This window comes from Perca flavescens, chromosome 7, assembly GCF_004354835.1.
Source record: "Perca flavescens isolate YP-PL-M2 chromosome 7, PFLA_1.0, whole genome shotgun sequence".
In the NCBI taxonomy this organism is placed as follows: domain Eukaryota; kingdom Metazoa; phylum Chordata; class Actinopteri; order Perciformes; family Percidae; genus Perca; species Perca flavescens.
In genome coordinates this window covers 6,210,168-6,235,890 of record NC_041337.1, presented here as the reverse complement: position 1 = coordinate 6,235,890, position 25,723 = coordinate 6,210,168, and the positions used below count along the sequence as shown (strand labels likewise).

At 42.0% G+C, this 25,723-nt stretch overlaps 1 protein-coding gene across 5 annotated transcripts in view; it reads right to left on the bottom strand.

Annotated features, from left to right (window-relative positions):
* The window catches only part of klhl21 (kelch-like family member 21), a 184,736-nt gene that overhangs the window by 3,722 nt on the left and 155,291 nt on the right, over nucleotides 1–25,723 (bottom strand). For 3 of the 5 annotated variants that reach the window (XM_028582026.1, XM_028582027.1, XM_028582028.1), the window contains one exon: nucleotides 3,932–5,012. In XM_028582026.1, the coding sequence (XP_028437827.1) occupies nucleotides 3,932–4,958 (1,027 nt within the window). In that variant the 5' untranslated portion in view covers nucleotides 4,959–5,012. Of the gene's footprint in view, nucleotides 1–3,931; nucleotides 5,013–5,757; nucleotides 5,925–12,912; nucleotides 13,043–25,723 lie in introns of those variants that run through there. The other 2 variants (XM_028582025.1, XM_028582024.1) reach the window with 2 other exon arrangements.

Sequence of the window (25,723 nt, the reverse complement as noted above, 5' to 3'; positions counted from 1 at the left end):
CTTAAAGTGTGCGCGCCTTTCACTCTACGCTGGTTGCTATTTGATAGTGTCATAAAATTGTTCATCATAAAACTTCATTGTTTGGTAAAATGTATTCAATCTTTTCACTTATACATTTTTGCCATTTTCGGTGCATCCCTAGTTGCTGCCTAGCATCATTGTGCACAATAACTGCAAATAATTATTTATATACACACACACACACACACACACACACACACACACACACACACACACACACACACACACACACACACACACACACACACTTTGTTACTTGCTACTTTGTTGCCCTTAAAAAAGCCTTAAGTACCTTCTTAATACATTTGTATCTAAATTTGACACACGTACTGTATACTTATGTAAAATAAAATCTAAATCTGCCTGCCAACATTATCTAGTCATATGCTGCTGTTATTTCCGTCATCGAAGGAGTAAGCTAACCGTGCTAAATTTGAGGCCTTGCAGGAGACAAGCTCTGAGTCAAGGTCTGGGATTATTCCTCAAGGGAAACATGATGAAGATGATAATACCACTGCTGTCCTGGCAGCACACCGTGTCCTGCCTCCCTTTGCCTTGTCCACAGAGAGACCCACTAGCCAAAGAGCCTGCAGTTTATTTATAAGCACCGCCTGACGGCCATTTCATAAGATGAAGGAGCGGGAATGAAAATCTACTGCTTGGAGCGTTCACATTACAGTGAATCTCATATACACAGCAACTGTAACCGCTGCACACTGCATTCAGTCTGACAGTCTAACTTCAAGATGGAGTACATTATACTCTGGGCTACATTTATACTAGGGCTCACAATTATTATTATTTTATTATCAGTGAAACAGTTTAACAAATCAACCGGGGAAACACATTAAACTGTGAAATTTCCCTTAAAACTTAGCATTTTAACAGTTTTTTCATTCACAACAAACAAAATAAGAGTTTATTTGCAAAATGTTTTTCTCGTTTATATTGTTTTTGTGATCGTGAGGAGCCAAATTCGAAATCTCGATCAAAATTTGAATAATTGCACAGCGGTCCATGTACGTTTTGATAGTTTGTTTTTTCGTTTGAACCACAAAACAAAATAACGAGAAACCAGCTGTTTTTCCTGTGTCGTTTCAAACCAAAAACAAAGAAACGGTAAAAAAAGAGCCGTTCTCCGTTTTTGGTTTCTGAATCCAAAAACGAAAAACGACTAAACCAAATTCAAATAACAGTCCGATTTTGTTTTTTTGAAATTCCTTTTTTTTTATTTCTCCGTTTGAATATCTACATTAAAAGAAAGACAGGCTGACCACGTGACCCGGAAGTAATAGTAAATAAAGCCTAAAAATAAAATCCAAGCTTTTAGAACGGTCATAATATGCAGCACTAACGTTATACCAGAGTAGGGCCTAACGTTAGAAGAAAAAAAATCAGTCAATAAATAGGCTTATATAAACCTGGACCGAAAGAAATATGTTAGCAACAGTAGTTTATTACAGTGATTTAATATCGTGCCTATCCACGCATCACCAGTCACGTTTAATAAGCGCATGCATTGTTTGGTTTAATACAGTTGGTAATAGTTAACCTAGAACTTATTGTGTGTGCAAAATTTGTTAAAATTTGCACTTGTAAAAAATATTCACACACGGGATCTGAATTTGAAGTCGCAGAAAAAATATTCACAAATGTGTATTGATATTTGCATGAACACAATGACAGCTGCAAACTTGTAATGCAACATTTACTTGTGTACTTTATTTCTTTTTACTCAGGTTCATTTTCCATCACAACCACAACTCAGTGATTACAACCTATCACTGCAACTTTACATTTGTGCTCTCTCGCATCACAAAGTGGCAAATCTGCGCCTCGACTTTTGCAACACTTCTTGCGATACATTTGGTGCAAAACTAATTTGTAACTGGACTGTGGCTGTGGAGCTCTGAGCCAAAGGAACGGGGAAAGCAGGGTTTCTATCGCCAGATGAGGGACAACCCTGTCCGGCTTAAGAGCTAGCATGGAAGTTAAGTGGAATAGCAGCGTTAGCCAACTAACCAACCAGCCTGCTTCTAAATAAATACCTGTTAATTATCTGAACACTTTTTAACAGTCAAACTGAAACACTGGCGGTGAGCTCCAGGTCCTGCAGCCGCAGGCGGACTGTCATCAGTGGGGATCGGCCAGCGGAGCAACGTTACTATTATCGCCAGAAAGCTTCGCTGCCGACCTCAACCTGCAGTTGGAGCTGCAGCGGGACACGGAGAGCCCCGCACCCGGTAGCTTTTTAATTAAACGTAATTTACAAAGCAATCATATCGCACTGAAAGCTAAATATTTTGTCACTAGCACCCTACACCTGTCCTCTGTCAAATACAGTTGCATTTTCAGCTTTGAACAAAACCGTTCAGGAATTATTACAGCAAAAGTGTGGCGTGCGTAATGTTTCATTCGTCCCTGGTCGGGACGATTGGAACAGCATCGGGGGGGACGAATGAAACATACAATTTAAGCCATATAAACTTCCCACAACTTCAATATTTTACTACATATCATGAATGGTACTCCCAAAAGGTGTTATTTTAGATAGATTGTTGCTGGGCTATACGTCGGTGAGTTTTCCCGTTATCCTAGTACCGTTAGACTGATGGACTGTCAAGGGCACTTATTTGGATGTGCAGTGACCTAACCCACGTAAAAACCTAGTGAAACGACATTTTCCACAATAGAAACATGATATAAAAGGGAAAACGTACTGTTCTAGCTATAAAAATGGCAAAATTATCCAAAGTGCATGATATTTCAAAAACGCGCTTCATACAAGGTGACGGCAATTAGTTTTTAAGAGATATTCACAAAGACGTATAGCCCAGCAACAATCTATCTAAATAACACCTTTTGGGAGTACCATTCATGATATGTACTAAAATATTGTAGTTGTGGGAAGTTTATATGGCTTAAATTGTATGTTTCATTCGTCCCCCCCCATGCTGTTCCAATCGTCCTGACCAGGAGGGACGAATGAAACATTACGCACGCCACACTTTTGCTGTAATAATTCCTGAACGGTTTTCTTCAAAGCTGAAAATGCAACTGTATTTGACAGAGGACAGGTGTAGGTTGCTAGTGACGAAATATTAGCTTTCAGTGCGATATGATCGCTTTGTAAATTACGTTTAATTAAAAAGTATTTAAATTGTCCCAGCTCTCCCCTATATAATATAGTGCTAACAGTAACAACACTGCACACACAATAAGTTCTAGGTTAACTATTACCAACTGTATTGAACCAAACAATGCATGCGCTCATTAAACGTGGTGATGTGTACGTGGATAGGCACGATATTAAATCACTGTAATAAACTACTGTTGCTAACATATTTCTTTTGGTCCAGATTTATATAAGCATATTTATTGATTGATTTTTTTTCTTCTAACGTTACTCTGGTAGAACGTTATGCTGCATATTATGACCGTTCTAAAAGCTTGGATTTTATTTACTATTACTTCCGGGTCACGTGGCCAGCCTGTCTTTCTTTTAATGTAGATATTCAAACGGAGAAATAAAAAAAAAGGAATTTCAAAAAAACCAAAATCGGACCGTTATTTGAATTTGGTTTAGTCGTTTTTCGTTTTTGGATTCAGAAACCAAAAACGGAGAACGGCTCTTTTTTTTTACCGTTTCTTTGTTTTTGGTTTGAAACGACACACAAAAAACAGCTGGTTTCTCGTTATTTTGTTTTGTGGTTCAAACGAAAAAACAAACTATCAAAACGTACACGGACCCACAGCCCTATTTCATACATACATTTTCTATACTCCTATTGATTTCCTCAATGCAAATTTCCACTAATGATGTTGAAAGTTGAGTTTCCATGCAAGACCTCAATATTTAAACCGTGTAGAAAGGTTTTTGAATAACTCTCTCTCCCTCTGAATAACTTACCTGTGACATACATGTCGTTTCCGAGGGCAGCTATGCTGTAGCCCCCTCCGAGGTGGTCAGGGAACTCGGCCAGGTAGCGCCACTGTCCGGTCTGGGGGTTGTAACAGTCCACTGTGACCAGCTCATCGCAGTCCTGGTCGCAGCCTCCTACCACCACCAGGATCTCGGCCAGTCCCGTGGACGGCCGCGGCCGCATTCGGTGGCATGGCCTGTCGTGGCGGTCGTACTCGCAGGACTGGAAGCTCCGGGCCTCGTTCACCATGCGGAGGCAGGTGGGCGACAGGTAAACGAGCGGGTCGCTCTCCACGTGGGCCAACAGAAAGAACCTCCGGACGAAGGGGAGTCGCACCTGCTGTAGGAGCTCGGGCCAGTAGTGCAGCCTTCGCTTGAGGTCAGCCTTCACCCAGCGCACGGCGATCTGATAAACTACCTCCTCTTTGTCCACGCAAAGCTCGTCATCTGACAGAAACTCAAAGAGGCGCTTCCACGGCAACCGCTCAAAGTCCTTCGCTTTGGCCAGCTCCATTATGTTTTTGAGGACAAAGCGGCGAGCGCTGATCGCCAGCTCGCGGCAAGCGTAGGCCTCGGCAAAGTCCTGGATTTCTAAGCAGTTGGAAACGTCCAGCCGCTGCTCCAGGAAAGCACAGCAGGCCTCTTTGACAGAGGGGAACTGAAACAGATCGGCCGTCTTCAGCAGCACGTCCACATTCTCCTGGGTGACGGTGACCCGTCCGGTGTAGCAGAAGTCCACCAGCAGGCCCAAAAGCTCGGCTGACACCTCGTGTAGAACTACTCGGTCCATAAGGCTCTCCCTCAAAGTTCCTGCGAACATGGCCCGGAAGTATGTGCTGGCAGCGGCCAACACTGTGCGGTGACAGTGGAAGTCGCGGCCCTCGGCGCACAAAGTCACATCGAAAAACTTGCGCTCGGCGCGGAGTTCATGGATCCCCCGCAGCAGGTTGAAGGCATGGGCCGTGTCGAAGAAAGGCAGGGTGGACGGCTGGGTCTGCAAGACTGGCTTTTCCATCTCTCCTCTGGGTGTCTCAGTTTCCGGTGGTTGTGGTCAGAATTATGTTTTCGTCTAAAACAGATCAGAAACATACATCGAATTCCAACCCAACACATGGTACGTATCATTATATGTTACACGCCATGTAGGGCAGCAACTATAAAATGTCACAAAATAGAGAAAAATACCCATCACAGCTTCCTAAAGCCCATGTCTTCAAATTTTTATTTTGACCGAGCAACAGTCCAAAATCTTAAGATATTAAGTTTACAATCACTTAAGTGATCCAAATGCAGCAAATCCTCACAATTGAAGAGCTGAAACATTGGGGATTTGGGGCATTTTTGATTGAAGAATTACATAAATTATTGAAGATTATCAAAGTAGCTAACGGTTCATTTTCTGATGCTTGACGATTCAAGTAACAGACTAATTGTGGCAGCTCTAGTAGCCTGTTGTTAAACCTATAAAACCAAATCTATACACAGTGGTCTGTAATGGAGAAGGATGGCAATATTTAAACATTTAAAAACAGCATTTAACAACATTTATATAAGTGTTACAGTTAAAAAAGCAAAGAACAAAAGCAAAAGAGATGTATAAATTTACATTTCTATAACCTCTGATGCCAGATGAAATGTCTAAAAGCAAAGAACAAATTAATTTCCATCAGCTAATTTCACTGATAAGTAGTGGTTACTTGAGAAACTATACAACAAAACATGTAAGAATTGTGACAGCCCATCAAAATAGGGTATATCTTTTAGAAAAAAATATAGCCTATTTTATTTAACCTAAAAACTGTTCTTTTTCCTACCTGATGAGCACCTCCAGGCACGTTTCGTACAACAGTCTAGAAGAATCTAGCGAATCTCAGCGTGACTCGGTACATTTGAGCTCCAGCTTCTTACTGTGTTTAAGATACAGAGCTCGCTTGTGCTTAGGGGGTTATAAATACACCAGCAGTGTCCATTTCCAGGCAAGGGTGGGTGGGGGGTGGGGGCTTAGGGAGAACACCTAACATGCTCTCCCCCCACTGGTATGTCTCTGTGGTCAGTCAGCGTAAGTAAGTGGTCTTTGAGAGAGGAGCCAGCTGAGCCTGGGCCTCCTCATCACCATCAGCACAGCGGCAGAACAAACCACAGAGCTTCCTGTCAGAATGTTCTGCAGTCAGGTTACCAAAGTAGCACAGCGGCACAAACCATACTCTCAATCAACATGAAGCATTCAGAACTGGCGTGAATGGTAAAATTGTATATTTACATACATTACAGTTGGCTACGAGATGCAGCTGCAATTTGTGTTCAATTACAAATGTTAGAAATTCACTAACTGTAAATATATGACAGTTCTAGCTACGGAAATTTGACAATTTTCTGCTTTCCCTTGTCTTACATTACTAGGGCTGGGCGATATGGACCAAAAGTCATATCCCGATATATTTTGGCTGAATATCGATATACGATATATATCCCGATATTTTTTCCGCAAAGTGAGAGCAAATGTTCAGTCAAAGTCAAAGCCAAATATGACATGTCACATGTAGTTTCATAGAAACCGGCTATTTCAGTGAACAGTTGTAAAATCAAATGAATAAATAATAAACAGGTTTCTTCACCTGGTTCAATGCTCAGCTGTTCAAATAACAATAAAATGTGAACATAAATACTGTATAACAACAGGAGTAACTTTTTTGAAATCAAAGCTCCATAAGGTTTGTTTTAGTTTTAACGTTTTAAATTGTAAAATTTTTCTTGTACACATATTCAGCGCTTATTTCTACGAACCATATTTTCTAATATAAGGCTGGGCGATATAGAGAAAATCAGATATCATGATATTCTTGACCAAATACCTCGATATCGATATTACGGTGATATATTCTAGAGTTGACATTTGGTGCTCTCGCAAAATATCTTCACACTTAGATTTTAGATAAATAATCATTAATAATAGAACAGCTAGAACAGTCTGGTAAGTTCAGAAAAGTACATCACATGCAGCCTTTAAAACCAGGAAAAGACACTTATGTCATATCACGATATTACGATATCCAAAATCTAAGACGATATCTAGTCTCATATCACGATATCGATACAATATCGATATATCGCCCAGCCCTATACATTACTATAGTAAACTGAACTAGAGCAGCAATGATTAGACGATTAAGGCAGTGGTTCCCAACCTTTTTGGTCTGAGATACCCCTACAGCCCTGTCAGTTTAACATACGTGACCCTTCATCGATTACCAATGTATGTTTCAAATGGATAACACTATTCATTATAGAAGAATGGATATTGCAAATCTTTTCATCCAATTTAACTGTCAATATTTAGGTTGGTTTGGTCAGAAATTGTACTACTACTTAGAGTGGGAAAAAAAAAAAAATCTATTTTGCCCCCAAATTAGTTGAGCTGCTCCACAATCTTTTCAAGTGTACCCCCTGGCGACAGCAGAAGTAATCACTGGATTAAGGCAGAAAATAAACCTGCATCTATTTTGATGATTGACTACCATTGCAAAGTGAATATCTTTAGGTTTTGGACTGAAAAAAAATTGACGTCACTATGGATTGGAGGGGGGGTATTGAAATGGGCATTTGATATTATTTTCTAACATTTTATAGACAAACGAATAATCAATTAATTGAGAAAACAATCAGCAATAATAAAGACAACTGAAGCCGTAATCTGAATATATTTGAGTTTTGGACTGAAACTGTGATATTATTTTTTTTCCCATTTTCTGACATTTTCTTGACCAAACAATTAATCAAGCAAATAATCGGAACATTAATCGATACAAAATATTGTAACCCCTGTGCTAAATATGGAAACTTCGTTGCTTATTTCAGATTTTTTGTCTTGAGGCCATAAATGTGACAAAATGTGGATTTTGTTTTTTCTCATTTCTGTTCAAATTTAGTGAAACACCATATGATAATCTATTACCTTGACCCTTGAGAAGGTTTTGAAAAGACTGCTTGAATCATTCATGGCTGTTTAATCGAAAGTATATCAGATTTTGATAGTGTACTGTATTGGAGATTACATTTCAGTTATTCACTCCAGTTAAATCACCAGAACATACTGTAAAAGACGAGTTGCTATTGACTTAGTAGGTACCTACGTTGAAGGCCTTTCTAGGAATCTTCTCAATGTCTGAAGATTATCTTCTGAACATACACAGGTATCTTCTTACAGCGATTTGTTTAAAGGTTGTAATAAAGCCCCTTGTCCTCTGGCCAAAGGAATACACATTCCACACGAGGGTTCAACAATGCAGCAGTGCACATACTGTAGCTCTGAGGGATCAAACTGATCTCCTGAAAGGCAGACAAGACGACCTCACAACCCATACATGCACGTAACTGCAAAAACGCACAGTGTAACTTCTGTGTAAGTGATTGCCTTTATGTCAAGAGGGGATAATGACGTTTCCTTACATAGACGTGAGCGTTCCTGTCACTCAGTTGTGTATGTGATTTCTTACTCCCACTGCCCTCTGTTACAAAGAATGAAAACATTGGAGTCAACTATTACATCAGCCACATGTTTTAGACATTTTATCTTTTACTATACGCATTACCACAAAGAGCAAAGCCATGATTTAGCTTAATACCGCAACAGTCGGAAGTATTGAGCAACTTACAACCGGTGTGTTTCCCAACCAGATCCAAGACTAGCCGACAGAAATGTATGCTAGTTAACTGAGAGGGAGGGAAACAGTAGAGGTGTGGAAACAATCTCACTGCTGTGACTGACGAGTACAGAGCCAGCATCGAAAGAGAAATGGACCCTATGCCCTTTTTATCACTTACTATAACAGTATAAGCCTGTCTGCTCCAGGAGCTGAACTCATGACCTGTAGTTATATTCAGGACAGAAACACTGCAGAGTACAATGCGGTTAGTCAGAGGACTTTAGTGGCATCCAGCAGGACAAAACTCTAGAGGAAGGTGGTGGGTGTTATTTTCTATTCCTTGAAATAGTTGATGAGAAGGTCTATTCCATGGATGTATAATATAACCTGAATACAGCGTTTGAGGTGGAGCCCCTGTTCATTCCTATTAGGAGATGCTCAGTGGCGCATAAAGCCCAAAAAGTTCAACTGCCGCGTCTAAAATTATCCGGATGATCGGCACCAGTGTTGGGGAAGTTACTTTCAAAAGGTCGTGTCTGCTCGTTACTTCTTAAAAAAGTAATCCGTTACTTTACTTAGTTACCCCCAATGGAAAATTACTTTTTACGTTACTCGTTACTTTTAAAAGCAAAAGTTAATTATAGAAAACCTATCTTTGACCATAAAGCCGATCTATGGTTTATCAGTGAAGTGTCTGAACTACACTGCAGACACGATTCTCTACTCACAGAGTGACGGCTGATTCATTATGAACGAGTCCAGCGCGGGTTGAATGCACATCGGCAGGCGTTTCACGGTGTTAATGTGTATGTAATGTCTTGTATGACTTATACCGGTCGCGCAGCCACGATGGTCCGTGCATCGTCGTAGACGCGTGCAGCTTCTTTTCTGACGTGGCGTTTCTGTTGCATGTCAGCTGCATGGCGTTTTCAATGTCTTTGCGCACCAGAAACGTGTCTGACGCGGCACTGCTGCTGCTAGCCTCGTCTGTACACATGTACTGTATGCTTCCCATTGATAAAATGAAATAATAGCGTGTTCTTATTCTGATTTGATTACAGCAAAGACAACGTCGGCAGTATTGACGTCAAAATAGGCTACAGAATATTTTGTTCTGTATTGACAGGTGCAATTTTTGAAAATCGATAATTATTTATTATTTTTTTTTAAATTACATTTATATCTGCATTTATGTCAAAACCTAGATACTTTCAAACATCAAAATGTCATTTATTAAATGTATTTGTGTCAAAATGACATATAAACATCTTTTCATATTCTATTTTGCCTGGAAACGCTTCCAACACGCTTGTGTGAAAAATAGGCGTCGGTTATATTTCTAGCATGCACAAGTTTTCAGCGCGGCTTGAGACGTGCGTGTCTCGCAGGCAGTGTAGCTGCCCCTAGCTGGTGCAAGCTTGGAATTACCACCACAAGACAATTTACATACAGGCTTCAACATTGTTCTGCATTTTTGCCATCTCAGCAGAATAGCTTTACTGTGTACATAATTACCTTGGCTATTCATATTTAATATCTTAGTTTGCAAGTGTCAAGCTTCTTTGAATATCAACTGTCAAATGACTACATGACAGAGTATATGAAAAGAAGCATAAAACCGTGGAGACTTTTTTTCTGCAACAGTGCTCAGATTCGTGTGGTGGAGCACAGCACCTGGTACTAGGCTAACAACCACGCCAAGACAGCTGCCCTGACTGCTGTCGCTCCGGGCTGCTGGGTCCGAGGCAGCCAGAGTGGAGTGACATAAACTCCCCGGTTCTCCACAGCTGAGCCTGGCCATAAAAAGGCAACCACACCACACTCATCTCATACCCCACTGAGGGCAGCCAGCACGAGGCTAGTGCTGTGTTCCATTTGACGTGGAAGTCAAAATTCACAAGTTCCCAGTCCAAGATTTCAAGCGGAACGCTTGAAATCTGACTGTGTCGCCACCTAGTGTTTGCTCCATGCAATGCCCCCACCTGATGCAATACATCAGTTCACATTACACTCCTGTGCAACACTACGTCACACTTGGGTGTAATCAAAAGTCAAACAGACCACACCCATCCACAATTAAATCTGAGAAGTCACTGCACCACTGGTTATTCTTGCAACGAAGTGTAAAGTTTGTTCTGAATATGCAGTCTGCAAACGTTGCAAAAAGTTAGTTTCAGACCTGTTATAACAATAAATCAAGAAGAGTATTTCATGTTTCAATGATAAGCCTAGTTCCAAGTTATTCTCGCATTGCCTTATGGACCTTACTCCATAACGCTGTGGAGTAAGGTCTGGCTACACCACACTATACATTCTGTGATAGGAGAAAAAAAAAAAAAAAAAACACTGGGTTGTTGGCTTTTCTTTAAACCAATCACAATCGTCTTTGGTGCCGCTAAGCTCCGGACGCAGCTCTGCAAAATAGTCTCGGGAAGGAACTTGTTTTGGTGGAACGTTCGCACCCCGCAAAAGAAAACACCACATACAATATTAAATGACGTTAACTGTTCAAACTATACAGTAACGTGAGCTATTTAAATTAGCAGGATACATGGTTGAATGTACTTTGCTCTTACCAGTGTATCGCCGTGTGTTCTACGTCAATAGCCAACGGCCACCAATCGGTGTCAAAATGTCCAGTAAGATAGTAGTCTTGCATTGCCAACCTTCCACCTGAGAGTTATGCTCATCAGCGGTAACATTATTAACATCGTCCTGACAGCCTACATTATCCCTTACTCAGTTACCGTATAATGATGAAAACTGTAGACTTGATTTGATTGTCAATTACAATTATATTCATGTCAGAACTCATTTAAAGAAATGTTTTTTCAAAGAGAGCGGAATGAGCGTGACTAAAGTCTCTCAAAATCTGAGGAAAATCTTTTAAACTGACCTTTGTTGATCTGAAATGAAGACCGATTCAGCAACTGCATGGCCTATTTCTTGCTTAAAATGTTTTCAGAAACACATTTCAGTGAACTATTTTAGTACAATATGAGACCGTATTCTGAACAAGCCACCATGACAGTCTGGCTTTAAATTTCTGGAAAAAACGAGTTCGTCCAATCAGCTGCCGGTTTTCATTTTTTGGGCAACAATACAGATTAGCTCTGCCTGCTGTTATGGGGAAGTATTACGTCTCGTCTCTTTGGTGTGTTCTGTGGCACTTTTTGGACCAACTCGGGGAGATTGATCAGTCCGACTGGTTTTTCTGCCGACGGCTGGCCATCTGGTTGGTGTGTAACTGCCATTAGGGGACCACTAAGGCCTATATAAAAGCATCCAAAGAGCACCATGTCACAGGACCTTTAAGGTATATTCATATTATTAGTATTGCCTAAGTTTTTAAGACCGCTTCTATGAAAAGAATACATATAGGCTGCTGATATAAATATTTAAGTTGTAAAAACATGGAGAGGAGGGAGGGAGAGCCTATGAGGCTGATGCCATAATACGGTACATTGACAATAATAATATAAATAGATTTCAGAATCATATATCGCTATTATATTACTGCATTAAAATAAGTGATGCGTTATGTGTTCACATCATAACGCATAACACATTGATTTATATTTTGTATAAATAATCTAAATCTGCAAAGTATCTAAAGCTAATAAATAAATAAATGACGTGGAGTAGAAGTAGAAATAAAATGGAAATACCAACGAACAAGTACCTCAAAGTGTAGCTAGCTACATCAGTACAGTACTTGAGTAAATGTACTTAACGTTAGTTACATTCCACCACTGGTTATTATAATGTATAATAAACATTTGCATCGCTCAGGCCATGCAGCCATACAAGTCCACATTATTGAGCACAGTGAGGCCTCAGTCAGAGAAAAAAATGTCTTTCCAAAGCCATGTTTGGCCCGTGATAATATTCAAATGTAGCAACTAATGCTAGATATAACGTTAGCTCAGATACAGTGCTAGGCCCAAAGACACAAGCTACTAATACTACCAACACGGTGCACGAAAAATAGTTCCTTCTGTCTAGCTAGCTAACTGTACTCAACTTTCCGCCGCATTTACGTATCGACTCAATTTTCAAAACACCCGTGTACAGTAAATGCTAGAGGGCCACTTAGTTCGTGTTTATGACAGCGTATAGTCCACATACCTAACATGGTTTTGAAGCACTAACATGCCCTCAATTCACCGCCTAAAAAGACGACATAAAAGTCATGTTTATACAAAGTTAGTAACGCTCGTGATGTTCCTATCGGACGTAACGTAACGTTACTGCTGCTGTCAATCTGTCCTCCGCTTGGAAGAAAATAACCTTAAAAACATGCAAACACAGTTTTAGTCAACTTACCAGTATTTGTCTTTGCCGGATGTTAATAATTTAAAAAGAGTGTAACGAGTTAACGCCGTATTATCGAGCAGAAATTAAAGTTTGATGCTGCGGATCTCTTCTGCCTCTTCTGCGCCATGATACCCTCAACTGTAATGAATGTTGCCTTCAAGGACTGTCGGAACTATCAAACTTCACACGCAGACAATCCCACACTAGACAACCACAGTAGTAGGTTAGTAAACTGTTAGGAATTGTATGTGATTAATAATTCCTGGTGTATGATCGTAATTTACTATTGGTTTAAGTATTTGTTTGTTTGGCATAGAGTCTACATTTAGCCATTAGGCCCACATGTTCTACTCATTCTGTCACATTCACATTGCTGTTCAATGTTAAATAAAAGCACACCTACAAACCACAACAACTGCTTCTACTCATACTGCGACAAATAATATAAATGATAATGAAAATGAAACAAAAACAATAAAAAAAACACTAGTAATACTAATTGTCAAAACATAGCCTAAAAATATTAAAAAAAAGAACTTTGTAAAAAGTTAGGGAAATATGTTACAAATAGTTTATTATTTGGTTTCAGACACCATACGCAGGCAAAAGCTAAGAAGGAGTACTTGAAGGCAGCATTTGAAATCTCATCTAAAACAGTAATGCAAGAAAGTATTTATGGTCCTGAAAATGTTTTCAAGCATTTTTTTATTTCAAGGGTCCCCATAATACATGCTTAATTGCACCAGTGACTCTTATTTAATAACATAACATTACATAGGTTTTGTTATTAGCAGTTAGCAATGTCTGAACTCACACTCCAAGTTCCTAAAGTTGCCATTGCCACCATGAAAAAAACACAACATCCATTGTGTGTACTGGTGCTTCACTGGTTTCAAGTTCAAGAGAAGCTTCAACTTGTTCAATTTGTTATTTCTTAAGTGAAAAAAAAATCCATAATAATAATTTAAAAGTTCAACATTTGACTGCGTGAGAAGTTTCTCTTTTTCCGTAAAGCATCAGGAGGCAAGACCACGACTGAATAAATCCAAGGTTTACTGAGAGGCTAGTTAGAGCTGTGAATATGGAGAAAATACCTAATGTTTTCATGTCAAGGTTCCCCGCATCTGGGACCTTATGTGGCAGAATTTAGTATTTATTTTATTTATTTGACAGGGACAGTGGTCATTAATCAACAGCCAAGTAACCAGTAAGAAACATCATGGGGATGTTTGTTTTTAATGTGACTTGTTTTAGAGAATCTTTCTGGAAAAATAGAACCATTTTGTAATTTTATGGAGACCTCTAGTGGCAGCTTTGGAGAATGAAACAAAAAGGGTCAAACCCCGGTCAAAAGGAGGCGGCAGATGTTCTGACCTGGTTCTGACATGTCAAGGTAGGAAAAAACACAGCTTAAATTACAAAATGTAAAACTAATGATGGCTAAAGGCTATTTAGCTGCTTCGGTTTCAGTCATTGTAATGGCTCAGAGCAACCGTTGTTATTAGTGACAGGAAAGGAAGGGCCACAGGAGACGATGGTGAATGGATGAGGGGTAAGGAAGAGGAATGTTAAAAGTAGAAACATTTATGAACACTTGAACACCAGTCTGCACTTGTATACTTACATTAAACATGTATAATGTAAAAACATATATTGTATAAATAAACAAAACGGGTAAGAAGAAAGAAAGAAAATAAAAAACTTAACTTTGTCAAATAAACTTTTCAATGAAAAGATAAAGTAAAGTGCACTTAGCAGCATTTATCAAACATCCGAGAACAATAAAATAAATTAACCATTTTAACAATAGTAGTGCTGACACACAGTAGCAACCAGCAGCATTTCTTTGTTTTGGTGTTGGCTGGGTGAAGTGCTGCCATAAGGGGCTGGTTTTCTTTTCAGCCATCAGACTTAATGACTAAAAAAGGGGGAAAATACAAGGTTAAGTTAGTATTTTTGGATAGTATCTTCTTCAAGTCATTTTATAGATAGGTATAGATATAAAATCGAACATTTGTTTTATAAATCTGCTAATAATTCAGTGCATTGTAAGTGATACAAGGCTAAAAACGTTTCTATCATCTTCCCAAAAACTGTCCTGAAACATGTATTTTTGTTTTGTTTTGTTTGTTGACAGACAACGCCAAATGGACAAAACCTAATTATCGCAAAAGGGGGGAAAACAACTTTCGGCCATATGGTCAAAATTAAATGATTTAATAATAATGTAATAACTATAACAATAATGGATTTCACTAGGAAATTGCTGTTGGAACGACAAAAACAACCACCATGGCAAAAGGGTATTTTACAACAACTTTGAATGCACCGCGACGCACCGTCTGTGTTGTTCTTCAGACAAGTAGACAACGGCAGCTGCACACTGCTTAACATACTGCTGTTGGATCATATACAGTGAAATAAAACACACTTTACACCGTTTAGCTGTCAGCATTTTAATCGCGTTTAATCCATCTGCTAGCTAACGGTAGGCTAACATTAGCTGCTGACGAGTGTAATGTTAACTAGCGTCACATGCTGCGATGTTTCTGTTATTCTAACATTCGTTTTCGAGCATCAGAGAGCAACGCAGGCATATCAGTGGCGAAATGACTCACAGAAATCCGCGTTGCTATTCGGTCCGGTACATACGGGTCGTTAGGCACAGGTGCCATATTAGCAGCGGGTCTACCTATGGTCTCTACTCTGTACCAACCCTAGCAACGACGCTAGCAAAGCAAAGCCAGTCCTTCACTAGCCTATGGTGCGGTGGTCTCTTTTAACTACAACTTATTTCTCTGCATTGAGTTGACAACCCTCTCAAATATAGACACACAAACAGAACAAATAAAAGTCTCAGATCCACTGTCTGTGATTGCAAAATTCTAGCTTAATTATTGTGACATGACAGCATGTCATGACAGCTATTAATATCTAAAGTACCCGAACGTCATGTCGCCTATTCATGTTTTTTTCTCGAAGTTGGCAGTAACATGTCATACGTTTTTCATTAAATATATAGGACTTTAAGAATTTAATCCTTACCGTTTTCTCCGAGGAACAGCTCCTTCCTTAGGCACTGGGTGAGGTCTGCTCACTCTGCTGGTAATTGACTGTAGGGGCAGCGTGCGTCGAACACGTGTTCCACAACAACAACACCAGGCTGCCCGCAGATGCGCTTGCCTATTAATCGGCTTGATATTGGCCGATGCCGATTATGTAAAAAATGCCCAAAAAATCGGCCTACCGATTAATCGGTCGACCTCTAGTTAAAAGGCACTGGGTAAACAGGGGACAATTTAATTCAAATCTTCTATTATTTCAATTGCTCTGTCAAATCTTTGTTCAGAATAAAAAATTCTCAAAATGTCAGTTTGTTAGTAACATGTTAGTTTTATGTTTTCAGGCTTAAAAAAAAAAGTAAGGAGGGATCAGTGCATCAACAACCCGTTCTACTAGATGTTGTGATCAGATGAGGAAATTGTAGCTCTAAGTTTGGGAAACAGCTGCTAGGACTAGCAACGATTAACTTCTTTGGGTTTCTGGGGGTCCAGTCCCCAAATGTTTTCTCAAAAGCCCTGAATTGTTTTAACCCTTGTGTTGTCTTCGGTGTTGTCTAAATGTCTATATCAGAAATATGGGTTTCTGTGGCCGGGTTGGATCACTGGGTGGAGCAGGCGCACATATACTGAGAGGCTTATGCCTCGACGCAGAGGTCTAGGGTTTCGAGTCTCACCCGTGACGATTTCCTGCATGTCTTTCCGCTATGGAGTTAGATTCATGCCAAAACCTCACACACACGCACAACGTGTTTTACTCATGCCCAACGATTCACAAACAAACTCAGTGTGGTTTGCAAATACAAAACATCATTCACAAACTAATGCATTTTGTTCTGCAAATAAGAAACCTACCTATCAAACAAATACAGTATATTTTACACATACAAAGAAACCTATTTCTTCAATGACAAAAAATATCCTGCAAGTACTAACTAAAATCTTTCAAGTACAAAAAAAAATCCCTCAAGTACAAAAAAAAATCCATCCATCCATCCATCCATCCATCTTCGTCCGCTTATCCGGTGTCGGGTGGCGCAGCTCCAGCAGGGGACCCCAAACTTCCCTTTCCCGAGCAACATTAACCAGCTCCGACTGGGGATCGGCGTTCCCAGGCCAGGTTGGAGATATAATCCCTCCACCTAGTCCTGGGTCTTCCCGAGGCCTCCTCCCAGCTGGACGTGCCTGGAACACCTCCCTAGGGAGGCGCCCAGGGGGCATCCTTACCAGATGCCCGAACCACCTCAACTGGCTCCTTTTGACGCAAAGGAGCAGCGGCTCTACTCCGAGCTCCTCACGGATGACTGAGCTTCTCACCCTATCTCTAAGGGAGACGCCAGCCACCCTCCTGAGGAAACCCATTTCAGCCGCTTGTACCCTGGATCTCGTTCTTTCGGTCATGACCCAGCCTTCATGACCATAGGTGAGGGTAGGAACGAAAACTGACCGGTAGATCGAGAGCTTTGCCTTCTGGCTAAGCTCTCTTTTCGTCACAACGGTGCGATAGATTGAATGCAATACCGCACCCGCTGCGCCCGATTCTCCGACCAATCTCCCGCTCCATTGTCCCTCACTCGCGAACACAACCCCAAGGTACTTGAACTCCTTCACTTGGGGTAAGGACTCATTCCCTACCTGGAGAAGGCATTCCATCGGTTTCCTGCTGAGAACCATGGCCTCAGATTTAGAGGTGCTGATCCTCATCCCAACCGCTTCACACTCGGTTGCGATCCAGTGAGTGCTGAAGGTCGCAGGCCGATGATGCCATCAGGACCACATCATCTGCAAAGAGCAGCGATGAGATCCCCAGCCCACCAAACTGCAACCCCTCCCCCACCCGACTACGCCTCGATATCCTGTCCATAAATACTACAAACAGGATTGGTGACAAAGCGCAGCCCTGGCGGAGGCCAACCCTCACCTGAAACGAGTCCGACTTACTACCGAGAACCCGGACACAGCTCTCGCTTTGGTTGTACAGAGATTGGATGGCCCTGAGAAGAGACCCCCTCACCCCATACTCCCGCAGCACCTCCCACAGTATCTCCCGGGGGACCCGGTCATACGCCTTCTCCAAATCCACAAAACACACGTAGACCGGTTGGGCATACTCCCAGGCTCCCTCCAGGATCCTTGCGAGAGTGAAGAGCTGGTCCGTTGTTCCACGACCAGGACGGAATCCGCATTGTTCCTCCTCAACCCGAGGTTCGACTATCGGCCGAACCCTCCTTTCCAGCACCTTGGAGTAGACTTTACCAGGGAGGCTGAGAAGTGTGATACCCCTATAATTGGCACACACCCTCTGGTCCCCCTTTTTAAAAAGGGGAACCACCACCCCAGTCTGCCACTCCTTTGGCACCGTCCCAGACTTCCACGCATTGTTGAAAAGGCGTGTCAACCAGGACAGCCCCTCCACACCCAGAGCCTTGAGCATTTCTGGACGGATCTCATCAATCCCCGGGGCTTTGCCACTGTGTAGTTGTTTGACTACATCAGTGACTTCCGCCTGGGAAATCGACAACAATCCCCCATTATCCTCCAGCTCTGCCTCTAACATAGTATTAGTCGGATTCAGGAGTTCCTCAAAGTGCTCCTTCCACCGCCCTATTACCTCCTCAGTTGAGTTCAACAGTGTCCCATCCTTACTGTACACAGCTTGGATGGTTCCCCTTCCCCCCTCCTGAGGTGGCGAACAGTTTTCCAGAAGCACTTTGGTGCCGACCGAAAAGTCCTTCTCCATGTCTTCTCCAAACTTCTCCCACACCCGCTGCTTTGCCTCTTTCACGGCAGAGGCTGCAGCCCTTCGGGCCCGCCGGTACCCTGCAACTGCCTCGAGTCCTCCGGGATAACATATCCCGGAAAGACTCCTTCTTCAGTCGGACGGCTTCCCTGACCACCGGTGTCCACCACGGTGTTCGTGGGTTACCGCCCCTTGAGGCACCTAAGACCCTAAGACCACAGCTCCTCGCCGCAGCTTCAGCAATGGAAACTTTGAACATTGTCCACTCGGGTTCAATGCCCCCAGCCTCCACAGGGATGCACGAAAAGCTCCGCCCGGAGGTGTGAGTTGAAAGTCTGTTGGACAGGGGCCTCCTCCAGACGTTCCCAATTTACCCGCACTACACGTTTGGGCTTACCAGGTCTGTCCAGAGTCTTCCCCACCTTCTGACCCAACTCACCACCAGATGGTGATCAGTTGACAGCTCTGCCCCTCTCTTCACCCAGTGTCCAAAACATACGGCCTCAGATCAGATGAAACGATTATGAAATCGATCATTGACCTTCGGCCTAGGGTGCTCTGGTACCAGGTACACTTATGAGCATCCCTATGTTCGAACATGGTGTTCGTTATAGACAATCCATGACTAGCACAGAAGTCCAACAACAAACACCCACTCTGGTTTAGATCAGGGAGGCCGTTCCTCCCAATCACGCCTCTCCAGGTGTCTCCATCATTGCCCACGTGTGCGTTGAAGTCCCCCAGCAGAACAATGGAGTCCCCACTGGAGCCCCATGCAGGACTCCAGTCAAGGTCTCAAGAAGGCCGAATACTCCGAACTCCTGTTTGGTGCATATGCACAAACAACAGTCAGAGTTTTCCCCCACAACCCGCAGGCGAGGGAGGCGACCCTCTCGTCCACGGGGTAAACTCCAACACAGCGGCGCTCAGCCGGGGGCTTGTGAGTATCCCCACACCCGCCCGGCGCCTCACACCCTGGGCAACTCCGGAGAAGAAAAGAGTCCAACCCCTATCCAGGAGTATGGTTCCAGAACCAAGACTGTGCGTAGAGGTAAGCCCCACCAGATCTAACCGGTAGCGCTCCACCTCCCGCACCAGTTCCGGCTCCTTCCCCCACAGAGAGGTGACGTTCCACGTCCCCAGAGCCAGCGTCTGCCGCCCGGGTCTGGTCCGTCGAGGCCCCTGACCTTCACTGCCACCCATGTGGCATCGCACCCGACCCCAACGGTTCCTCCCACAGGTGGTGGGCCCATGGGATGGAGAGGGAGTTGCCACGTAGCTTGTTCGGGCTGTGCCCGGCCGGGCTCCGTGGCAAACCCGGCCACCAGGCGCTCGCCGACGAGCCCGCCGTCTGGGCCTGGCTCCAGACGGGGGCCCCGGGCTTCCTCCGGGCAGGGTCACTCCATCTCTGCTTAGCTTCCTTCAAGTACAAAACAAATTCTACAAGTACGAAAAAAAACAAATCCTCCAAGTATAAAAAAAAATCCTACAAGTACAAAACAAATTCTACAAGTACGAAAAACTGTCACGTGACTTTTGGCACTTATTTTCCGCCTTGCTGATACACACACAAATGCCCTCAGATCCACACACAAATGCAGGTACATTTTCTAACAAGTGTCCTGTAATTTGCACTCCACAACAGCAGGTGGCGCTGTTAAGTCAATTTAAGCCTGCCAGGACCATAGATATATACCCGCGGATTTTTTTAAACGTTATTACGGTGCATAACTTACTGGAACAAAGCTGGGCAACGTGTTGTTGCTGGTGACAAAACCACTGATTATATATATGTATATTGAAGCGATGCTGGCGTTAAACGTACAATATGTAACTTTCTGCTGCTAGGGGTGTCTCAACCAAAACAATGGACGGTAAAACTGGACTTTTGATAACGTTGGGAAGTTGCGTGGAATTATGGGAGTTTTTAGTGTTAAACACCTTCGCTGCCGGTTAGAATTGTTAGAATGCTTCAGTTCACGGATGAGTTTACCCGTTCAAGTTTATTCACGTTACGTTTAGTAACGTTTATTCATGTTATTGTAATAAAATAGCTGCAGTTTCCCCAACATAATTACGTTTTTATTGATTAGATTTTTATTTGTAGCTGACCAGTTAGCTAGTGAGCCAGCAAGCTAACAGTAGCCAGCAGCTAAAACACAAAATATTTCACATATCAATGTCACCTTTTGGATGGTTTCAACACCGGGGCGGACAGGGTTTGTTGTAACACTAGCTAGCTACTAAACGAGGCTGAGAGACGGGTGTGGGTGGGGGATTGTCGGGGAAATCTCCACGATAGTGAGCCAGGACGTTCGATGCCTGTTGTGCAGCTGCAGAACTTCTCCCAGCTGCTCGTTTTGGTGCTTAACCCACCTTTTGTCTGGTTAATTTAGCTAACTGTAAAGACAGCTAAACGCGAAGGGGGGCAAAATTCGGCACATACAAGCCTCTCCAATATTGTGACCCCGATTCCTGACCTTTCCCTGCAGCTATCTCACGCCCACACATACTAGTTCTTTCTCTTTGTGGTTTAACTGTAGCTTCCTCTTCCATGCTTTTCGTAACCTTGAACACACATGCACTGCAAAAAGAGATGTGTTAAAAATGACACATCATGTGTAGAATTTGTGGTGAGTGTGTTCAGGGACAACACATTTTAACACAGAATTTGTGTAGGTAATTTTACACACAAATGTGTGATATCAATACTTTTTACACATTAAAGGTCCAATATATAATATTTGTAGTGTAATAAATCCAAAAATGACACCAATGCCTCATCAGATATTAAGGAAACATGTTAAACTGAAATACAATCTTTTCTGACAACAATGCTAATATCAGTATTTTTTCTTTTTGAAATTTACATTCCGTGACGGAATTTATGTTTATGTTTTGATCTGTGTGTTGTTATCAAAGGCCCAGTTTGACAGGCAGGCCGGGTTGCCATATATACCTGTAAAAACGTAAACCCAGCACGCTACAGCTGTAACGGTAGTACAGCCATGAAAGCAGCAAACAAACAAACAGGATCAACGGAGATAGATTCTACATGACGTAAGTTGCGTGACCAGAGACGTAACAACCCCCTGGTAAATATTGGAGATGTATTTGAAAGATGGAGACAGCTTAGAGCCCAAAAGGACGCAGAGTTGGCTTATTTTCTCCTGAACAGGTAAGCATTAGCTTCAAGCTAATTTATCACAGCTACTAGGGATGGGCATTTTTTGTCATTTCAACATTTGTGTACTCACATTGAATTATATAGCTAGAGTACCCGAGTTGGTTACTCGCAAAAACAATTGAGACATAGCCAGTAAAGGGATCCCGACTGGTCCTGGCTAACGCCGCCATGCTAACCCTGCTAACGTTACCGGGAGGACCAGGCAAGCAGCCCATGGCTGTTTACAACGTGTAGTGCTGTGGAGTAATGTCTGGCTATGTGAGACTAGCATCTAACGTTAGCTACTCCGCTGTGCTGTGGAGTAATGTCTGGCTATGTGAGACTAGCATCTAACGTTAGCTACTCTGCTGTGCTGTGGAGTAATGTCTGGCTATGTGAGACTAGCATCTAACGTTAGCTACTCCGCTGTGCTGTGGAGTAATGTCTGGCTATGTGAGACTAGCATCTAACGTTAGCTACTCCGCTGTGCTGTGGAGTAATGTCTGGCTATGTGAGACTAGCATCTAACGTTAGCTACTCCGCTGTGCTGTGGAGTAATGTCTGGCTATGTGAGACTAGCATCTACCGTTAGCTACTCCGCTGTGCTGTGGAGTAATGTCTGGCTATGTGAGACTAGCATCTAATGTTAGCTACTCGGCTGTGCTGTGGAGTAATGTCTGGCTATGTGAGACTAGCATCTAACGTTAGCTACTCCGCTGTGCTGTGGAGTAATGTCTGGCTATGTGAGACTAGCATCTAACGTTAGCTACTCCGCTGTGCTGTGGAGTAATGTCTGGCTATGTGAGACTAGCATCTAACGTTAGCTACTCTGCTGTGCTCTGGAGTAATGTCTGGCTATGTGAGACTAGCATCTAACGTTAGCTACTTGGCTGTGCTGTGGAGTAATGTGTGGCTATGTGAGACTAGCATCTACCGTTAGCTACTCCGCTGTGCTGTGGAGTAATGTCTGGCTATGTGAGACTAGCATCTAATGTTAGCTACTCGGCTGTGCTGTGGAGTAATGTCTGGCTATGTGAGACTAGCATCTAACGTTAGCTACTCCGCTGTGCTGTGGAGTAATGTCTGGCTATGTGAGACTAGCATCTAACGTTAGCTACTCCGCTGTGCTGTGGAGTAATGTCTGGCTATGTGAGACTAGCATCTAACGTTAGCTACTCTGCTGTGCTCTGGAGTAATGTCTGGCTATGTGAGACTAGCATCTAACGTTAGCTACTTGGCTGTGCTGTGGAGTAATGTGTGGCTATGTGAGAAAAGCGTCTAGCAACAATGTTGTGAAAGCTGCGGTCTCAGCCTGGCAACCTCCGTAAACTTTGAGTCTGGGCAGGAGGGGGCGGGGGAGATGATAATATAATAATATAATAATAATAATAATTGACTGTTGTCAATGATTATAAGTCTTGAAATTGACTTGAAATCATTTAGAGTAAAACTCTTTAACAGTAGGCTATCAGATTACATCACCCAGTTTGAATATATTAGCTGATTATGTTATTAATCACAACTTCAAAGATGACAATAACAGTTTGCAGTCTGACAATTTACATTCTTGAGAAGGATTAGCTAAACAATCTTGTACCTTGGGTTTAAGTATAACTCATCTGTATCAAAACCCTGCATTATGTCCAAAGGCCTGAAATCTGCAGTATCGGCCAGACTGATAATTTCATACTCTTTAGTTTGATGTACAACATAGGCATAGAAATGATCATCAACTATTTACTATTTACAACTATACTATTTAATGCTCAGCCTGAAGCTTTGAAATGACTTCAAGTACCTTGGCTCTCTTGGTTGTGATGGTTACGTCATAGATGTATTCAAAGAAGGTGAAGACAGAGCTCAGCTGTGGTGGATATGTCAAGTTGCACACCCAGTAATGCTTGAATAGCTTGTCAACTGCACACGTCAGGCTATCATTTACAGGAATGGTCACCTGGTCGTTCCTTGCAGTGATGATGTATGATGTATTGTCGTGTTGGGCTCTTCAGACTGCCGATGCAGATCAGCTATGGCTGGGTCCTTGATGCCATCTCGGAGTTCTCGCAGAGGGATGCAATACTGGTTCCAGGCTTAGAGAAGATGAAAAGGATGCAATTGAAGAGCTGATAAAGCAGCATAAAGAAGTCTAAATATGCATGCTATACTGTGTTAGGTAACATTTTGGGGTAATTATTCTTCTGTAAGTTACAACTTGTAAAACAAGATAAATCTTTAAATGTTTACGTAGAAAATATCAAATTCAATAGTCATAGGCATAAGTCAAAAAACAGTGTTATACATTTACAAATACTATTTATGAATTATAATAAAATCATTACAATGTTTTTTTTAACTAAATTATTTAATAATTACCTAGTTACGGTGGCCGACGGATGCAAACAACCTGCAATTTATGACAACACATGAATTTGCAGTGTAATTTCTAAATGTTGTGCATATGTTGTCAAATTGATGAAGATGTTTTCTTAAGTTGCGTGTGTTTTGTCTATCTGCATGTGTTGTCATAAATTGCAGGGCACCCATACCTAGTCCCTCATTGGCACTTACAGACATCATTACGAAACATACTGGTAAAAAAACAATAAGGAATATTATTGCTGACTTCACACTGCAGCGACTACCAGGCATTGGTGGCAGATGTGTCAGAAGAACCAGCATAGTATAGCACTTTTCATCTGAAAATTAAATGAAAATAGATTAAAGGTACAACAAATATTTCCAAGTAGGATTAAAAGGATTAGATCATGATTTTTTAACTGGGGTTCAAAAACTGAATTGAACCGGGTTGAACTGGGGTTGTATGAGGGAGCCTGGCCACACCCACCTAGATCTCCTTTCAGGGAGAAACTATTCTGGAACACCCTCATTCACTAAGTTTCCATCAGAACCCAGAGAGGCTCTGGTAGTACAGTTGTAGCAATGCATCAGAAATTGCAGTCGGAAGAATGCGTACATTTATGTACAGCAAAGGTAGGTCTACATACTGACCGTTGATGCTGTATATTGTCAGTTTGTAAAATGTAGGTAAAGTAGGAAGTAACGATCAATGTGATTGGTTAGGCTGGACCAATAATTTCAAAGTTAACCCAAAGTATACCCCCGTCATCATGTTAACGTTGGAAATGTTTCCCAATCCTGAGTCCCCAGACTATATTTACAAAGTAAATGAGTCTGGTTTTAACCAGGCTATCTATGTATGAGGTACTTATCCATAATCAATGTATTACCAACATGGATTACACTGAGAAAGGACTAATTAATATTATTGGTAAGTAGGAAATAAAGCAAGGGTTCCTACATTCTGAATTTAACCTTTGAGACATTGCATGCCATATCATTATACACATACACACACACCACCACATACACACATACCATGTGTCTTTGAGATTGCAGTCAATGTAGGAATTGCCTTTGATATCCATGATCTGCGCCTGGTGTATGTATTCTCTAGGGCTGTGCTCGATTGAAGAAATTCTTAGTCGACTAACACTCATTCAATTCTACTGACCACAAAGAGTCACACAAAAGCACCAGTATAATTCTTGTATTTACTCATCTCCAAGAAGCCAGAATGAGACGATGGATCATAAAAATGCTCCTGAAGACATGAGAACAAAATTGAGCACCTACATAAACAGTCTAATGACATAACTGTAAATATAACAAAGTAAATTTTTTTATCAAGACACATTATATGCTACTTGACAACTGCCAAGGGATGACAAAAGACACCTGCAAAACATTTACTTTCAGAGTTTAAAACACAAATTTGGCTGTTGTTTTGGTCTTTTAGTTACAAATCTATCTCCATTGCTGTCAATATGAACCCTC